General features: G+C 59.8%; 2 protein-coding genes across 3 annotated transcripts; one reads left to right on the top strand and one right to left on the bottom strand.

The window, feature by feature from the left end:
- Positions 1-3,653: 3,653 nt before the first annotated feature.
- Positions 3,654-6,289, top strand: RASL10A (RAS like family 10 member A). Its single transcript, XM_060120871.1, has 3 exons — positions 3,654-4,256; positions 5,256-5,380; positions 5,664-6,289. Exons 1-3 carry the CDS (start codon positions 4,038-4,040, stop codon positions 5,929-5,931), a joined length of 612 nt encoding a protein of 203 aa, XP_059976854.1. The 5' UTR covers positions 3,654-4,037; the 3' UTR covers positions 5,932-6,289.
- A 166-nt stretch (positions 6,290-6,455) lies between these two features.
- GAS2L1 (growth arrest specific 2 like 1) lies at positions 6,456-11,897 on the bottom strand. Of its 2 annotated transcripts, XM_060120869.1 has the most exons (6): positions 11,750-11,897; positions 10,157-10,826; positions 8,719-8,826; positions 8,538-8,634; positions 8,286-8,457; positions 6,456-7,767 (listed from the first exon to the last, which is right to left on the bottom strand). In XM_060120869.1, exons 2-6 carry the CDS (start codon positions 10,805-10,807, stop codon positions 6,753-6,755), a joined length of 2,043 nt encoding a protein of 680 aa, XP_059976852.1. In that variant the 5' UTR covers positions 10,808-10,826; positions 11,750-11,897; the 3' UTR covers positions 6,456-6,752. The 2 variants fall into 2 exon arrangements, with proteins under 2 accessions (XP_059976852.1, XP_059976853.1); XM_060120870.1 differs by lacking the exon at positions 8,719-8,826.
- Positions 11,898-17,740: the final 5,843 nt, after the last annotated feature.

Raw genomic sequence — 17,740 nt, forward strand, 5'->3', positions numbered from 1 at the left:
AGTTATCGCCGTCACATCAGCCTGGATCACTTGGCCGAGGTAGTGTTTCCAGTGGTCTCCACTGCGAAGTTACTTTCTCCCCTTTCCACACACTGTTCTTCAGAAGCAAGTCACGAAGTGCAGCCTACACTCGGGAAAGAGCGTGGGGGCAGGGAGCAGCTACATAAAATGTTTGGAATTCTTCTGTAAGGAAAATTTGTTTCTTCTCCTGCATTTATGTATTAATTCAATCATTTTATATCAGTTTGGACTCATGGATATTTATTTTATAATTTGGGTTTAATCCAAAAGTGCATTATTTATTTTGTTGCTTAAATTTTTAAGCTGTGGCTATTGGGAGCTCTTTCAAGTAGGCTCTGTGTCTCTTTGACATGCCCCCATCCTTTGGCTTCTTTTGAGCACTTCCTTACTTTCCAGTACTATAAGATGCTCCAGGCTCATCTTTTATTCATCCTGCTCCAACCCTAGCATCAGCCATTTTCCAGGAAGCCTGGAGAACAGAATTAGAAACCAAGATCTGGGTGCTGGGTGTGTGTGTTGCTCTTGGGGTGGCACTTCTAGGCCCTTTCGGCAGACAGAAGTAGGAAATATCTGTCTACATACTTACCTGTGTGTACACACATATGCCTCCGTTATAGTTTGTAAACTAGCATATAAAATGAAATTATTTTATATGTACAAACTTAGTCCCCCCACCAGCCTTACTAAATTGTCTTGTTTTCCTCTTTGTATCATCTCATTTCATCCCACAACAACTATATGAAGTCAAGACCATTATTATCCCCTTTAGAGAAGGAAACTGAGGTTCAGAGAGTTTAAATAACTTGTGCAGATGACACCCCTCCAGGAAGGAGGTTTCAAACCCTAGAGGTCTCACTCCAGAGGCCTGGAAGCCCTGCCCTGTGCTGCCTCCTTGTGTCCTGATGGTTATAAAACCCCATGGCATTCAAGGGGCTGACCGGCTACAATCAATGGGCAGCCTTACGATGGCCACCAAGGACCCACCGTGCATGAGGCATCCAAATGGTAAGGGTTCCCCCCATCAGGACTCTGGGGGAGTGAGTTAAGCTGGGACAAGTGATTAACAGGCAGGACAGACTATGATTAATGGTCAGTGGACTGACGCAGATGGCTGGGTGAGAGGAGTCCAGAGCAAATACCCCTGGGAGCTGGACGTGGTCCACGGTGCTCAACCCCAGAGAAGGTCTGGAATCAGGCCGGATGGGAAGAAACCTTTTGGGCAAATGTCAGGCAGTGGCCAACAGGCAGCCCGAGTTCTCTGGCTAGCTAGTCTTTGGGAAGCCTGGCCCTGGGCGGCCCACTTCTGTCTCAGCTCAGCTCCCACAGTGACAGGGGCTTCCTCAGAGTCCCTCCCTACAGGGCCCTAGGCTCCAGCTGACCTCCTCCTGAAGCCCTTCTGGTCTCTGAGCCCCAATGAAGTTGGGCTTCTCAGAAAGTCAGCTTCAGTGGCCTAAGGTCCTGGGTTCTGGTCCCTGTGCTGCCACTTTCCTGCTCATCCCTTTGGGCCTCAATGAGCATAGCTACAGTCAAGGCTTGGCACATCACAGGTCCATTTTTTTTTTTTTTTGGCTGCACCTTGTGGCTTGTGGGATCTTATTTCCCCGACCAGGGATCGAACCCATGCTCCCTGCAGTGGAAGTTTGGAGTCCTAACCACTGGACCACCAGGGAATTCCCCACAGGTCCTTGATAAATGGGAATGGCTGCTAGTGATACTGATGGGAGACTTCCCTTGGGAATGTGTCACCCCTGTGGAGTGTGGACGACTTTGTGGGAGCTTTTGGACGTACTCTGTCCAGAGTGTCTTCCATCACTCCAAAAACCACACGCTAGGTCCCTGAGATGCCTCACACACAGCCCTGTCTGTGGTTCCCAAAGAAGCCCTACCCAAGAAAAGGGCTCTCTGTCAGAAAGTGAAGCAAGGAAGGTTTCCAGGACACCCAGAGCTGGCTCCCACGTGTGGGAGGGAGGGTGCTCCAGGCAGGGGTTGGTGGTCCCGAGTGCCCCAAGGAAGACCATAATGATGTCAGCCCCACACCCTGCTGAGTGCCAACAGGGAAAGTGGTGCCTAGTTTATTTACTCCCTGCCTTGTTCCCCAAAGGAACTGAGGCCGCTCACAAAACCCAGATGCCTGAAAAGTTAAAAAGTCAGAGGGGAAATCGGGTGAAGGGAAAAATCACAGCAGAAAGTAAAATAAAGCCAAGGGTCCCCACTCACTGGGCCTGAAGACCTAGAACACCTGTCAGATGTAGCCACAACTCTGGCTCTGCTCTCCCTAGTGGCTGAGAAGAATAGTGAGAGCAGACCCATATCCCTGATCCAGGTACCATCGCCTGCTCCCAGGAGGATGAACCCCACTCTCCACTTCAAGACTCAGCTCCTTCTCCCTCTCCCACTTCTCCCAGGCTAGGGTGGGCATGTTGTCTGTGCTCTTACAATTCCTGCATCCCATCCCTAGAACGTTCTCTCTTAAGGCAGGACTTTTTAAAAAACCTATCTCAGCATCCTGGCAAGCAGTAAGATTGGAGATGTTTGTTGAAGAGACAGATAAGAAAAACCCTTGTTCAGTGCAGAAACAGACATGCCTGTGCATTTCCCCCAGTACCTGGGCATCAGAGATGTGGGAGCCCCCCACTGTAGGGGGTAGGCAAGCAGAGGCAGAGGATGGGGCTGGTAAACCCAGACTTCCCAAGCCCTGATGGGGAAGGAGCTTCCGGCCAGCTCCAGGGAGGGATTTGGGCTCTGAGAATCTGGCGTGGAGGCTGCAGGGTTTGAGGGAAGCTACAGTGGAGACATAGGCAGAAAATTTGGCCTTAGCTATGACGAAGGTGGTGTCGACCAATTTCTGGATCTTTCAGCATTGTTGGGACAGGGATTTGGGGCTGAGCTGCTGGGACCTGGTGCATGCCGGGTTCAGCACCCTTTGTCCCACGCCCCCCTCCATGATGCCATTTGACATGTTATTTAGTGCTGGCCATTTACCCCTGTGGGCAGGAGGGAGGTGGGAGAGCTCCTCAGAAGAGACCGCAGGGCGGCGGGTCAGGGGCCACCCACTGCCTCCCAACCTCGGAGAGTCCCCTCTCCAGCCTTAGTTTTCTTTTCCTCTCTCAGAGACACCAGGTTGAGGCTTTGATTCAAGGATCACATATCTTAGTATAGGGCTTGGCACGTAGTAGGTTCTCAAGAAACGGTGTCTGCGTTTGATGGATGTGGAGCAGAGCCGGCGCAGTGCGGCAACTCGTCCAAGGTCACACAGCTGGGCTGGATCCGACCCGGGCGCCCTGACTCCAGCGGGCCGGATTTGTGAGGAGCCAGCTTGGGGGAGCGGTGTTTGGAGGAGGGGACAAGGATGTGGGCGGGAAGGGACTTCTATTTTGGAGCGGGTGACAGGAGTGCGGAACGCAGAGGGGGCTGGGTCCCTCCCCGGGCTCCCCGAGTCCCAGTCACCTTCCCGCGACCCTTCCCGGGAGGGGCGTCCCGGGCGGGTAGGGGGGAGGTGGGAGGGGCGGGCGGGCAGGCGGTTACCTCATCGCCGCCTCCGGGAGGCTCCGCTCGCTCGCTTTCTCGCGCCGCCGGCTGGGGCGGCGACTCCGGGCGCCGGAGCCAGATAAGGACAGAGGGACGGAGGCGCCGAGAGGCAGTGCCGCCCCCAGCGCCCCTCTCCGCCGCGGGACCCAAGCAGGGGGTCCGACCTCGGTGCCCCGCGCTGCGGGCGGCGCCTCCAGTCGCGCTGCGAGAGGAGGCCGTGTCTGTGCGCGGCGCGTTCGGTCTGTTCTCTTCCGAGCTTGGCACCCGCCGGAGCTGCTCTCACGTCTTCCGTCGGCCTGCTCTGCTGTCTGTCTGCCCGCCCACCGCCAGTTGCGTCCTCCGGCCTGGCCTCCCTGGGCCCCGGGTGCTCCGAGGGGCGATGAGGAGCGCGGCGGGGCCGGGGCGTACCGGGCAGTGCGCGCGGCGCGCGCCGAGCGGCGTCGGCCCATGAGGCTTCTCAGCGCGGGGCGCGGCAGCACGCGCGGGCCATGGGGGGCAGCCTGCGGGTGGCGGTGCTGGGCGCCCCGGGCGTGGGCAAGACAGCCATCATCCGCCAGTTCCTGTTCGGTGACTACCCCGAGCGCCACCGGCCCACGGACGGGCCGCGCCTCTACCGGCCCGCGGTGCTGCTCGACGGCGCCGTCTACGACCTGAGCATCCGCGACGGCCACGGTGCTGGCCCTGGTCAGAGCCCCGGGGGGCTAGAGGTAGCAGCTCGAGGAGTGGGCAGGGGCGTGTGACAGCATGTGTGTGGGTGCTCGGTACACACGTGCGAGTCCGCGTGGACGGCCCAGGGGTGCCCGACTGTGTTCATGGGCCGAAGAATGAATGTGTGTCCTTGCGTTTGTGTGTCTCACCCCTTCTGCTGGCCTGAAGTTGCCCAAAATCAGGCCCGAGACCCGGCGAGTTTGCAAGGTGGCTTTTTCTAGCTCGCTTAAGTGCCTCTCTGTTTGCCTGCCTCCGCTGGTGGGTGGGGATCCGTGCGTGGGGGAGCATGGTCCTGCCTCCCTGAGGGTGAGCGTTGTGGGTCTGGGGCCTTGAGCAGAGCCGCACTGGGAGAGGTTGAAGCCAGACATAGTGGTGTACTTTCTAGGGGGATCATTCTCTGCTCCCTCATTCCTGTGACCTGCAGCAAAGACTCGTCTAGTAATTTTGCAAAGTCCAGGACAGACTTTGAATCCTTGGAGCTGATGCCTTCGAGAGGTGAAGAGGAAGGAGCAGGCAGGATTAAGCAGGGCTTCCTGGAGGGGGTGGCATTTGGGCTAAACCTGGAAGGATGAGTGAACTTTTGATGAAAAGAAGTAGTGGAAGCATTCCAGGTGGAAAGAGCAGCATGTGCTTAGGCCAAAGGCCTAAACGTGTACAGCTGCCGCTAATTAGTGGTCTCTGCGGGCTGGGGGAACACCGGCCAAGGGCTTTGGAATTAGGCTGAGGCATAACTACCAAGGAGGGGGTCTGGGGAGGGGCGGGGTTTGTCCCGAGTTGAACTGTGGGAAACTGGAGGAGGAGGAAGAAGATAGGAGTGAGGGGAGAGGAGACCCAGAGTGAAAGAGGGTTGAGGGCTGACCGGCTTCAGGCACGGTTTTAAAATTCATACCCCAGCGTCCGTAAGGACAGTGGGTTTAGCGTCAAGGCCCCTGCTGGAGGACTGGGCATGGGAGAGTGGGAAGGGGGGGCTCCGGCAAATTCTGGCCTCCCGCCCCCAGGAGTGGCCGGACCCTAAAGACTGGAGCTTGCAGGACACGGACGCCTTCGTGCTCGTCTATGATATCTGCAGCCCAGACAGCTTTGACTATGTGAAGGCGCTGCGGCAGCGCATCGCGGAGACCAGGTAGGTGAGCAGCGGGGCGGAGGGGAGTGTTTGCGGGTCTGGCCAGGCCTTTGCCTGAAGTGAGTGAGGGGGTTCTTCCGCCATCTTGGGCCTGGTCTCAGGCCTTCCGGGCCTGGCCTCTAGCCCTATGCGGTCTTTAGGCCTGGGTCTTTGTGTCTTTGTGGTTCTGGTAATTTGCTGGGGGGTCTCTGGCCGCAAGAGGGGAATGTATATACCCACTTGGGGGGATTCTCCGGCCATGGGGTCCGTGGCACCGCGACCCTTTTTCCCATTTGGCCCCCAGGCCGGCGGGCGCACCCGAGGCGCCCATCCTTGTGGTGGGCAACAAGCGGGACCGGCAGCGGCTGCGGTTCGGGCCTCGGCGCGCACTGGCTGCGCTAGTGCGCAGGGGCTGGCGCTGTGGATACCTCGAGTGCTCGGCCAAGTACAATTGGCACGTGCTGCGTCTCTTCCGCGAGCTGCTGCGCTGCGCTTTGGTGCGCGCACGCCCTGCGCATCCGGCTCTGCGCCTGCAGGGGGCGCTGCATCCGGCGCGCTGCAGCCTCATGTGATTGAATTGGACGACACGACCGATGGCGGGGAGGGGTCCTTCATTTGACTGGAACAACTGGGGACCCGGATTGGACGAGATTGCCCAACTTCTCTCGGATTGGACAGGACATCCTCCTCTCTGATTGGCTGAGGAACACTCCCACCCAGTCTCCTGGGCGACAGGCTTCTCTTTGAATCTCATTGGACCCAGCTAGGCCCCATTGGACAGTCCTTTCTGGGACCTCATTGGGTCACGATCCCATTGGATGGAAGGGACGTGGTTATGCATCTGATTGGAAGCTCTCAGACTGCTCTTGGAGTTCCATTGGACAAACAGTTAAATCCCGCCTCTCAGGAGGAAATAAAGGGGGAAACAACTCAAGTGCACCTGGCACTTCTGGGATGGCAGGATTATCTTAAGCGTGAAGGTCAGAGCTGCCAGGCATTGCCCCCTGGCAATTAACTCCAGAATCCCAACCTGTAATGAGGGCCCCGAAATGGGTGTGATGGCCCCAAGGCTGAGTCCCCAAGAAGCAGACGCAAGTAGCTGGAACAAAACTTTACTGTCAGGCTCTGCAGGGCCACAGGACCGCAGGAAGGGTCCTTATTGGGCTGGCCCAGCCCCCTCTAAGGCATTCAATAATATTAGTAATTAAATAGCAATGCTCATCCCCCAACCGGAATGTACAACAGAGGTCCCATTGTGCCATGTGGTCCCAAGGGGTCTGGTCCCATGAGGTCTGGTCCCCAAGAGGCAGGGGGGACTCCCTGATGCAGAGGGGTTAAGGCCACAAAGGAAAAGGAGAAGGAATGGGGGACTGGGGGCAGCTGGGCTGGTCCATCACATCCAGGAATCTGGCTCAGCCCTTGGGCTGACTGACTGCAGGGCATGCCAGGCCCTGGACTCCGTGGGTCCAGATGGGCGGCGGGGGCCCCTCGGGGTGGGGATGCGTGAGGGTTTTCGGCCTGGCTGTGTGTCCATCCGGCCTCGTGCCCAGGTCCTCAGGGGCTCTGGGCCGGCCATGGGGCTCCCAGGTGCATCTGGTGGGCCCCCTACACCGGGGCAGGGGTTGCCTTCATCGGAAGAGCTAGACAGAGCTGGGCCTCGGGGCCCGGGCAGCCCATTGGCCATCCTGCCAGAGTCTGCGGGTTGGCCACACTTGCCACCCAGGACGCTGAGGGACGAAGAAGAGGAGCTGGAGGAACAGTAGGCTGAGTCAGGAGCTGGAGGGTCTGGGGCCCGAACCAGGTCAGGGGCTGGTCCCGTCGGGGTCCCGCCAGCAGCAGCCTTAAGCGCTCGGGCATTGGCCAGGAACTCCTCTTCCAGGCGCTGGAATAGTTGCTGCTCCTCCTTTGGGTCAAGCTGCAGGGGTGTGCGGAAGACACTGGCCGGAGTGGTGCTCAACTCTGGACTGGGGCTGGGGACCCGGGGAGGCCGGGGGGCTGCGGGGCTGTGGGCACGGGGAGTCTGGGGGCTGCTCCTGCCCCGTGGCATCCATGAGTGCTGCCCATCTCGGTCCCGACGCACCAGCAGCACAGCCTGCTCTTCACGGCTCTGGCTCCGGGCCCGCCGGGCAGGGCTGGGGCCCAACAGCTGGCCTCCTCTGCCTCCTGGGGCCCCACGCGGCCGCCCCCGATCCAGCCGGTCTCGGGACTGGCTGCGCGGGGCGGGGGGGCGTCTCGGGGAGGCCGGAGTGCCTGTGGTCACCCGACGGCTGGGCCGTTCCCGTCGGGGGCCAGTGCCTGAGTCTTCACTGCGGGCACCAAGGGGGCCGCTCTGGGCTGAGGAGGCTGAGGAATCGCTGTCCCCGGAGTAGCGGCGGGAGCGGGGGTGGGGGGGCAGCTGGTCCCGGGCCCTGGGGCAGGGGAGCAAGAGAGAGAGCTGGGGCAACGCGGAGGGGACTGGCGTGCAGAAAGGGCTGGAAGAGTAAGGAACCAGCAGCCGCGTGGTTGGGGCGGGGGGTGGGAGAGGCACCTGTGGTGTGGTGACGGGAGTGCCAAGGGTGTCTGTTGCCCTGGGGACTTCCAGGGAGAAGTGAGAGGCTCTGCCACAGCTTCCTGCAGCCACGGCCACCCCCGCCGCCCCAAGGCAGCAGCAGAAGTAAGGCCCTAAGCTCCCCCTCCCCGGGCCTCCAGTTTCCTGGGCAGGCCATCGGGAAGCAGGGTTGGACTGGCCACCACCCAGCCCCCAAGGCCCGCCCAGCTGTGTTGTTCGTTTGGTTGGGTTGCCATGGAGACGGGAAGCCGGGCCTGCCGCCACCTCCCCACCCCCGGGAACTTTTCCCAGGGTGTGAGTCACGGAGCACAGTCATCCAGGCCAGGGCGGGCACCCCCACCCCCCGGACCCCTCACCCCGCGTCCTCCTGCTTCTCACCTGAGCGGGGTCTCGGGCCCCTCCTTCGAGCTGCGTAAGCTAATGGGTGTCACCTCCGGGCGGGAGCCCCTGCGCTCACCCCCGGAGGCTGGGCTACCAGCTCGGGGGCTTCGGGTGGGCGACACCCGCTGTGGGGAGAAGGTGCGGGCCCTCGTCTGGGGTGGGCGGTGGGCTGCAGGGAGAGAGGACGGGTGGCGCATGAGAGGTGGGGCCACAGAGGTGCCCCCCCCCGCCCCCGCCGTGGGCACTGACCCGTGGAGGAGCAGCGGCAGGGGTCGTGCTTGTCCAGGTAGTGCTCCAGCGTGTCCCAGCCGCCGCCCACGCGCACCATCACGTGGCTTCTCAGCACCTGTGGCAGCCCAGCGTGGGCAGGTCACGGCCTGCCCCCCCACCTCCCAGGCTGCCACCTGCTCAGGTAGCCCCTGGCTCTCACCCGCACAAAGATGAGCAGACTGGAGTCTCCCACGCGGTACTTCCCCTCCGAGACTTTGATCATGGGAAACTGGTCTGGGCAGGTGCAGCACCCCAAGATCTCTCTCACCTGAAGCCAGAGAGAGGCTGGAGGTCAGGGGTCAGGTCACTCCTCCCCTGGCCCAATGTCAGCAACTCCAGGGTCAGAAGGAAGTAAGTCCTTCTGGAAGCTCTCCTTCCCCTTTGGCTACCAGGGGTCAGGGAGCTGACTAGGAAAAGATGGAGGGACTGTGGTTGGGCCAGGGCCTGGGACCCCAACAAGGCACATTCTTCAAGTCCCTGAGCCCTGGGGGAGTCCTCACTCCCCCTCGCCCACTTCACAGACATGAATGTTGAGACCCACAGAGAGGCCAGGTTTGGGGTGGAGGCAGGACCCACACCCCATGGAGGCAGGAGTGCCACAGACATATGGGGCACACGCATACACCAACGTGCACACCAGGCCACCCGCCCAGCTAGCATACATCTGCCCACATGCTCCCCCAGGCTGGGAGCTGCCAGGCTGGCTGTGTGGGCGGCCCGCCTGCCTCCTTGCCCACAGCGGAGCTGCTGAGAAAATGAGCAGGTGGAGCCTCTGGTGACCCTGGTGCAGGATGGGGTGGGGTGGCAACCTCTGCCCACAGCCATCCGGCTACCCGCCTCCAGGAAGGGGACATCATGTTCTAACCTCCTGATAAGAAGGAAACTCTTGGCCCGGCTGTGTGGGTGTTAGGGACACCTAGGTCCCGGGAAGAGGAGGAGGAAGCTGGGGTCATGGTCTGGCACCTCCTATGCTCAGGGTAGAACTAATCCTGCAGCTCCTGAAAGGACTTTAGCCCCCAGTAGCAGCAGCTACTCTAGGCTTGGGTTCCCAGATAAGTGATGTGTGCAGGGCCCTGGAGAGAAGGAGGGACCTGCAGAGCCCCTGGGAGCTTCCCTAGGCACTCACTGAGCACCTACTGTGTGCCAAGCGCCTTGCCCAGGACCAAACAACACAGGCACCCATTCAACCTCGAGCTCAGTGATGGTGTGAATGCAAATGTCTAGCAGCTGAGCGCAGGGAGGGCATACAGGAGGGGCTCAAATCACACGGCCCCCAGGATGAAGGAACACCTAGCACTTATCTGGTGCATGGTTACCACAGAAAGGAAGCAGGGAGATCGTGCAATGGGACCCGAGTTTTCTCCCAGGCCGTGCTGGGCCCTGTGACCTCACCCAGCACCTCTCCCTCTCTGGGCCTGCTCAACTCCTTGGGGCCAGGTATCCACTTGGTGCTCAACATAAGCACTCTTTCCATGGGGCAGGCTGTCCTGCAGATACGAGGATAGGCCCCCGGAGGTTGCAGGCACCACCCTGCTGTCTGGTCCCTGGGTAAAGGGAGAGTAAGCCAGGCCGCCGGGCATACGCACTCGGGGACTCACCAGCTCGTCAAGGTTGCGTAGGTCGCTGGGTGTCATGCGGGGCCCGCGGGAGGGAGCCCCCGGGGCAGTGGCGATCTCAGCAGCAGCAGCAGCGGTGGCAGCGTCCTCCCCGGCACTGGGGGCGTTGGGGGCCGTGGGCGCGGCGCACAACTCCTGCTCAATTTCCTGTTCGAACTGCACGAGGCGAGGGGCCAGCAGGCCGAGGCGGGCCCCGCGCCGCGCCACCTCCAGCAGGCACAGCACCACGCTTTTCTCGTTCTTTCGCAGCACCAAATCCTCGGTCTCAAACATGAGCACTTCGGGCACACCCAGCTCTGCGCGGCACCAGCCGATGAAGGTGGCCACATTGTCTCGGGCCACGAAGGAGCCGGGTGCCACGCTGTGTGCCTGGAAGGCCACCCCACGGGCTGGGCGGGTGGCGGCCATCGCGCGGGCGGCCTCGGTGACGGCATTGGCATGCTGGCACAGGGTGGTGCCCGTGGCCAGCCCCGTCAGGAAGCCATCGCCACCGCTGGGCAGACCCAGGCCATACAAGGCGTTGAGCCACTCGGCCAGGTCCTCCTTCATGGCCTCCACGTAGGCCTCACTTGAGCGGAACGGCCGCACGCTCTTGGCTGCCGAGCCCGCGATGCCCACCACGGGGTCTGCCATGCCCAGGCCAGCCGAGTCACTGTGGGCAGGGACACGGGTCAGGATGGCTGTGAGGACCCAGCAGGCGCTCAGTACAGGCTATGCCGCTGACCACCTGCACCCGCCTGTCGTTTCAGACCAAATGCCTGGGTTTGAGCCCTGGCTGTGAGAAACTCTTCGCCTTAATTTTCCCATCTGCAAAATGGATGCAATAATAGTACCTTCCTCATAGGAACTAATGGGATGATTTTTATAAATGACTTAGTGTCCATAAGTGTTTGCTGCTTGGTTCTTTGGGGGAGGGGGGATTGAAAGACTTGGCAGAGTCCTCCTGCCCAGGCAGGGAGGCACCCATCCTTACTGCCCCTGTGATAGGTAAAGAGATGAGCCCTAGAGAGATGTAGCCCACGGCCCTGGACTCACAGTAGGAACCCCGGTCCCGACCTCAGAGAGGGGTTAGGTCGACTGCTGAGGGCTGGTGGCGATCCCACTTCCTCCGGAAAGATCCTAGGTCCTCCCTCAGCCTCCCTTCCGTAAGGACTGTGTCATTCTAACGACAGAACAGCAGCAGTAGTAAAGTAATCGCAGTGACCTTGGCCAGGTCTGAGCGTGCAGTGATATTATCTCCATTTTACAGATGAGGAAACTGAGGCGCAGAGCTCGCTCAAGGTCACAGAGCAGTGGGTGGCGGAGCCGGGGCCGACCTGCCCGCGTTGCTGATCCGGCAGCCGGCTGGCCCGCCCGCCTCCTCCAAGGAGCCTCGCTAGCGCCCCAGGCTGGTGCCTGTGAGCCGGGACTCAGAAGGGCCTTCGCCAGTCCTGGCTGTCCTCTGGGCTTCGGCCCAGAGAGGGTGCGGGGCTGCCCAAGGTCACACAGCCCTGGGGAACAGAGGCCCGCGGCTGCCGCCGCCAGGTCCCCTTCAGTGTGCGCCGGGCAGTGGGTGCTGGGGGTCCCCGCGCTCACCTGGCTCATCCCGCGGCCTCGGGGAGCATCGCCCCGGCGGGGCCGGAGCCGGGCCGGGCCGCCGCAGGGAGGCGCCGCCCGAGCTACAGCGGATCCCTGTCCCACCACCGCGTCCTCAGCGCCTGCAGTCTCCGCCCCGCCTCTCTGGAATTCGGATCCGGCCGGAGGGGGTGGGCGGGGCCGCGCTCTCTTAAAGGGGACGCGCTGTTCCCCGCCTGTGGAGGGGCTGGAGTCTCCAGATGCGGAGCGGGCCAGGGACTCGGCCCAGCCCTGAGCGGAGGCGGGACCACGGCCCCCAGGCGACCCTTCCAGCCCAGAAGTCCCATCCCCAGTCAGGCTAGTCCCCACGGTCCCTTCCACCCTCCTTGGTCTCCTGGGGAGGGGTTTGGGTGTTTCTAGTTGCTCTGCCTCCCCAGATAGTGGCCTCCCCGGGTGAGCACAAACGGGCAGTTCCCAAGACGAACTCAGGAAGCGATAGGGGCCCGGGGATGCAAGTCACCTCCGGCTGGAGTGGACCTCCTTAGCTCAGATAAATGAGCCGTCCAGCCTTGGGTGTCGGACTTCCTATCAGCAACGCCGGCCTGGGGGAGGGGGAGGATGGCTCCGTTTTACCCCCACTTAACTACTGGCTCCTTATCGAATGCTCCCTCGGGTTAGGGGAATCCGTGGCTGAGGCCCACGTTTCTGACGCTGCGGCCCATACACTGCAGTGGGGACAGGCCAGTCCTGGACCACCTCTGGCTATCGGGGTGGGCCATGGAATAAACGGCAGAGGCTAGGCGGCAGCCTGGCTCCGGAGAGTTAAGACCCACTGGTTTCTTTTCAAGCTGCACAGGATAGACCTGGCTGGGACCAGCGGGAAATCCTGCCCCTGCTGCCGTTGGGCGGGGACACCAGGCCTGGCTGGGCAGCAGCCTCACTGGCCAGGCGGAGCTGCTGCGGGGAAGCACCACCACCAACCGCCCAATGCTCAGAGCTTTAATAAAGCTCCTACTGTGTGCCAGGCCAGCTGTGTGCCCTTGACCTGAAGGAAACAATGAGTCACCTCTATGAGGGACACTCATGCCCAAACTTGGGCTGAGTCAGGAGAGTAGCTGGTGGCGCAGGGATTTGAACAATGACTATTATGGGAATACCTTCATTCAAGGATCGGGGCATTTGTTACCTACTATGTGCCTGACCTCCTGGTGGCAGGCTGCTCACATCATCTCACTGAGTCCTTGTGACCTTTCAAAAGGTGGGCTCTTACCCCAATACCCAGGTCGTGCAGGTCCCACTCTACCCTCTCCACAGCCCACTCCATCCACTGTAGAGTGAGGAAGGCCCGTGTCTAGAAGTAGTAACTAACGGCTGACATTGACATGGAGCCTACTGGGTGCTGTGTCTTTTGGCACTGCAAAACCAAGAGCAAAAAGCAGGGAACAAAACAGAGCCAGCTCCCAGGCTCACAGTCTAGAGGTGGCTCCTGGGCTGCAACAGGGACAAGGCACTGGGGAGAAGGGAGTGGGGAGCAGGAGTGGGGGTGGGATGGGCCTGCAATTTTTTTTTTTAATTTATTTATTTAGTATTTATTTTTGGCTGCGTTGGGTCTTCGTTGCTGTGCGAGGGCTTTCTCTAGTTGCCGCGCACAGGGGCTACTCTTCATTGTGGTGCGAGGGCTTCTCATTGCGGTGGCTTCTCTTATTGCAGAGCATGGGCTCTAGGTGCGCGGGCTTCAGTAGTTGTGGCTTACAGGCTCTAGAGCACAGACTCAGTAGTTGTGGTTCATGGGCTTAGTTGCTTCACGGCATGTGGGACCTTCCGAGACTAGGGATTGAACCCCTGTCCCCTGCATTGGCATGCGGATTCTTAACCACTGTGCTACCAGGGAAGTCCCTGTTTGTTTTTTTAAAAATATTTATTTGTCTGCGCTGGGTCTTAGTTGCAGCAGGAGGGATATTTGTTGCAGCATGCGGAATCTTTAGTTGTGGCATGTGGGATCTAGTTCCCTGACCAGGGATTGAACCCGGGCCACCTGTATTGGGAGAACGGAGTCTTAGCCACTGGACCACCAGGGAAGTCCCAGGCCTGTAATTTTTGATCAGTGAACAGTAAAGGTGAGGGAGGGAGCTGTGTAGATATCTGGAAAGAGAGTGTTTCAGTTTCAGGGAATAGCCAGGGCAAAGGTCAAGGTAGGCGGGTGCCTGGTGTGTTCAAGAAAGAGGGAGGGGGTCTGTGAGGCTGGGTGGAGGCAGATGGAGGTGGGGCTGAGGGGCCACACCTCTTTTGAGGGACCTGGGAGCCAGGGAGGGAATTAGAGCAGGGGAGGGGTGTGACCTGACTTAGGTCATAACAGGTTCCTTGTGGTACTGTGGTGGACAGGGCAGGGGCCCTGGAGGAAACCAGGTGGTGCCAGTGTTGAGAGGAGTTGGATTCTGGCTGTATTTTGAGGGGAAAGTGGATAGAATATGCTGGTGAATCGGGTGTGAAGGTGAGGACAGAGTTACAGGTTTGGGGCTGCTGATACCTGGGGAAGACAGGATTGCTGCAGATGGGGCAGGGGAAGATCAGGGTGTGGAAACTAAGTAATTAAATTCTCCATGCTTTTTTGTGTTCTCCTTTTACAATTTTGGGAAACTGAGGCCCAGAGAGGGCAAGGGATGTGTGTGGTCAGCAGCTGTGCAGGAATTTGACCCCTGCTCATATCTACCTCGTGTCTCTGCAGGGCCCTGGACACAGGAGAGGTCAGACTGAACCTAGGCCCTTCTGTTGGTCATTGGGTGAGATGGTTAAGCTCCCTGAGTCAGTTGCACTGTTTGTAAAATGGGACAACAGCAGTCACACCACAGAGTTGTGAAAATGTTATTACTCAGCCGAGTGCAGCCAGGGCATACATCCACGGCTCCTCTGAGGAGGAGGAGCCGAGGGGGGATTGTTCCTCTCTATCTCCAGTCCCCTGAGCTGTGGCCTGCCATCACAGAGGCCCACTGCAGACCAGAGACTCCAATATTCTGACTCTAGGACACATGGCAGGTGTGGTTCCCACTGGTGTGGCCAGACCCACGGCCCAGGCCATGGAGGGCCTTGGCTTTGATTCCCCTGTATCGTAAGGCGTCCTCTCCTCTTCCTGGCAGGACCAAGGGAAGTACAGACACCACTGGTGGGACGAGAGGTTTGGGCTATGGTTGTCCTGAGCCCATCCCCACAGACCCCACAGGCCACCTTTGAGTACAGAATGCTGTGGCTCCGGTGCAGGCTCGGGCTGGCCCTTGGGCGATGGGCACATGGCTGGATTTCCAGCCTCAGCTGCTGGGTGCTAGGGTGCAGCCTGCTGGCCTCGGTTGCAGCCGGAGGTTGGACGATGGGCTTGCCGGCAGGCCCCAGCCCTGGCACTGGGCAGCTCAGGTCCTGGCTGGTTCCATCCGATGCCCTCTGGGCTAGACTGACCTGTGAGCATGGCCCAGGATGAGTTGGTGACCCGCCGGGGGCTTCAGGATGCTTTGTCCAGATGTGGGTCCAATCATGATGACTGCTCCTGCCCCGGCTGCGGGGTGAGTGACCCCAAGCTCCCCTGAGCTGCCTCCTGTGCCCCGGAGAAGCAGGACCAGAAAGCCTGGAAGGCCCGCTTTCCCACCAGCCTCCATCTCTCTGTGCTCATGCTCACTCTGCGCCCAGCAGCTCTGTCAGGAGCGGGGCAGGATGGGGCGCTCCAGGGCCCGTGGTTGGGCCTAGGGGAGGCCCTGTCACTGCACTGTCCTTGGCTCCAATTTCCTCCCTTGGAGGTGAGCCACTCCCTGTGAGCCTTTGTCCACGCGTAGGGGCAGAGATCGGTCTCCCACTGACCCCTGAACCTTGGCCTGGGTCTGCGGGGTGTGGCCTTGTGGGACCACGAGGGTGTGCGGAAAATTTTTATCCTAAGTGTGACTGACCAGGAGCTCTTGAGAATTGGGAGCAGCGTGAGGAACCCGGTTTCCACTCCCCACCCCATCCCCAGGCTTCAGCCAGCTCTGCGCGGCCCTTTGAGACAGGGCTTGGAACCCACGCCTCCTGAGGGCATCTGAGGTCAGTGCAGTCCAGACGTTTCTTTTGGCTGAGAGGACCTGGCCTGCCTGACATAAGCACCTCCACCCTGGGCCTAGGCGCCAGGGACGCGAGGCTGCCCCCGCGGGGTCCTCAAGCTCTGGGCAGGAGTTAGGCAACGCCTGTCACACTCCGTGGCTGTCCCTGCAGCAGCTGCTGGGAGGGCTGCTCATGATCCCCTAGCTTGGGCTGCAGGCTGGGGAGGGGGTGGACCGGGCACCCAGCCCTTTAGAAATAGGATGCCTGTGGGCGGCAGGTCAGGAGGGGGAGAGCGCAGGCTCTGAGGAGCCCCCTCGGGCCTGAAGGCAAGTCCCATCTCCTCACCTGAGCCACGGGGTGCTCACACTGCCTCAGGGGCTGATGTGCACTTGGCACGATGCAGCCCGGTGATGTCGTGGGTGCGTTCGGGCCTCAGGAGTGTGAACTCTGGCTCTGACACCTGCCAAGACTGAGGCGGGAGCGTCCTTGGCTCCTTGCAAGAACAGCACTAGCCTGTGTGGCGGGGCTGCGGGGAGGAAGGCAGAGAGGGCAGCTCGGGTCATGGGGGCCTGAGGGAGGCCAGATCTCATGGGTCATAGCCAGCGTGGCAGGAGCCTCCGGAGGGTTTTGAGAATGGTGAGGTCGGTCAGCCTCCATGGGGTAAGGGCTAGAGGGGTGGAGGGAAGCTGGGAGCCCTGCGAGAGGGCCATGGGAGGCATGGGTGTTTTTGGTGCTGCGTCTTGGAGAGCCTGATGGTTTACTTTGGGGTCTGAGAGAACAGGAGTCAATGAGGAACTCCAAGGTTCAGGATGAGGGAACAAACTCTTCCACTTGCTGAGAATGGGGTGGAGGGAGGTGCGGGGCAGGATCCAGCCCTTTCAGCCCATCAGATCCCGGGAAGAGCTGGCACTTGGGAGAAGGGTGGGCAGTCAGCCAAGCAGTGAGGGGTCAGAGGAGCCCTATCACAGCCTGGGAGCCCCTGTATTTAGAGGTCAGGCAGAGAAGGAGGGCAGGAGAGGCTGGGAAGGCACCACCAGTGATCTGGTGACATGGAGGTTGCTACTGTCTCCGCAGAGGCAAGACCGATTGGAAGTGGTTTCTAGAAAGGGAGAAGAGGTGGATGCCAAGGAAAGAGTAAAATGGCTTGGTGGCTGGAGGGGGATTAACGAGGGGTAAGGGAGGGTTTTCCAAAGGTGCAAGCGCAATGCCTATTCATTTGGGAAATGGGCTGGTAATGCAGAAAAAGAGGAAACGGGAAACCAGAGTTAGTTGTATGTAAAGTACGTCCAGGTGGGCTGGGGAGAGAGAAGACCCGGGGTGAATGGTCAGACCGTGGGGCCAGTAGGGTGCTGTGAGCAGTGTACCCACTTCCCCAGGCCCTGCTCTCTCTGGGCAGGGGATGGTAGGGAAAATTCACTCCAAACCCTTGCCCCTTCCCCTGGTTGAAGGTGACAATCTCTCCTTGAGCCTTAGGACACTAGCTGTCTTTGACTGGGTGGGTGTGTTAAGTTTGTTTCTTGAGCATCTGCCTGGGGACACATTTATGGACTAAGTTACAATTGCTTACCTGGAAAATGGCTTTTCCCAGATGGACGTGATAAGAGCCTTGGATCTTTGAATGACTGAAACCTACTGGCCTGCTTTGGATACTTATCTTCATGCGGCTCCAAGAAGAGACCAGACTGACGACAAGGCCAACAGGTGATGGGTCTAGGGCTCTTCACATCTCCTCCCCGACAACAGAAATGTGCTCTGACCCCACACAAGGCAACCAAGGCAGTCTTAACCAAGGCCTCCATTTTAGTTTTAGGCTGTTTACCTAACTTTAAAACTCTAACCCCATAACATCAAGGAAGCACAATAACCACTACCACTTAAGTAGGAAATATAAAAACGGTTCCCCTCCTTTACTGTCACTAAGGCAGACCTGCGTCCTGAAGTGTGTGGAGGCTC

This window comes from Lagenorhynchus albirostris, chromosome 14, assembly GCF_949774975.1.
Source record: "Lagenorhynchus albirostris chromosome 14, mLagAlb1.1, whole genome shotgun sequence".
Classification (NCBI taxonomy): Eukaryota; Metazoa; Chordata; class Mammalia; order Artiodactyla; family Delphinidae; genus Lagenorhynchus; species Lagenorhynchus albirostris.

Excerpts from the sequence above, each read along its gene's own strand:
- RASL10A (XM_060120871.1), top strand. The coding sequence starts at position 4,038 with ATGGGGGGCAGCCTGCGGGTGGCGGTGCTGGGCGCCCCGGGCGTGGGC. Across the intron at positions 4,257-5,255 it reads AGAGCCCCGGGGGGCTAGAG|GAGTGGCCGGACCCTAAAGA; the intron begins GTAGCAGCTCGA and ends TCCCGCCCCCAG. Across the intron at positions 5,381-5,663 it reads CAGCGCATCGCGGAGACCAG|GCCGGCGGGCGCACCCGAGG; the intron begins GTAGGTGAGCAG and ends TTTGGCCCCCAG.
- GAS2L1 (XM_060120869.1), bottom strand. The coding sequence starts at position 10,807 with ATGGCAGACCCCGTGGTGGGCATCGCGGGCTCGGCAGCCAAGAGCGTG. Across the intron at positions 8,827-10,156 it reads TACGCAACCTTGACGAGCTG|GTGAGAGAGATCTTGGGGTG; the intron begins GTGAGTCCCCGA and ends CTCTGGCTTCAG. Across the intron at positions 7,768-8,285 it reads GGGCCCGAGACCCCGCTCAG|GGCCCGGGACCAGCTGCCCC; the intron begins GTGAGAAGCAGG and ends CCCCTGCCCCAG.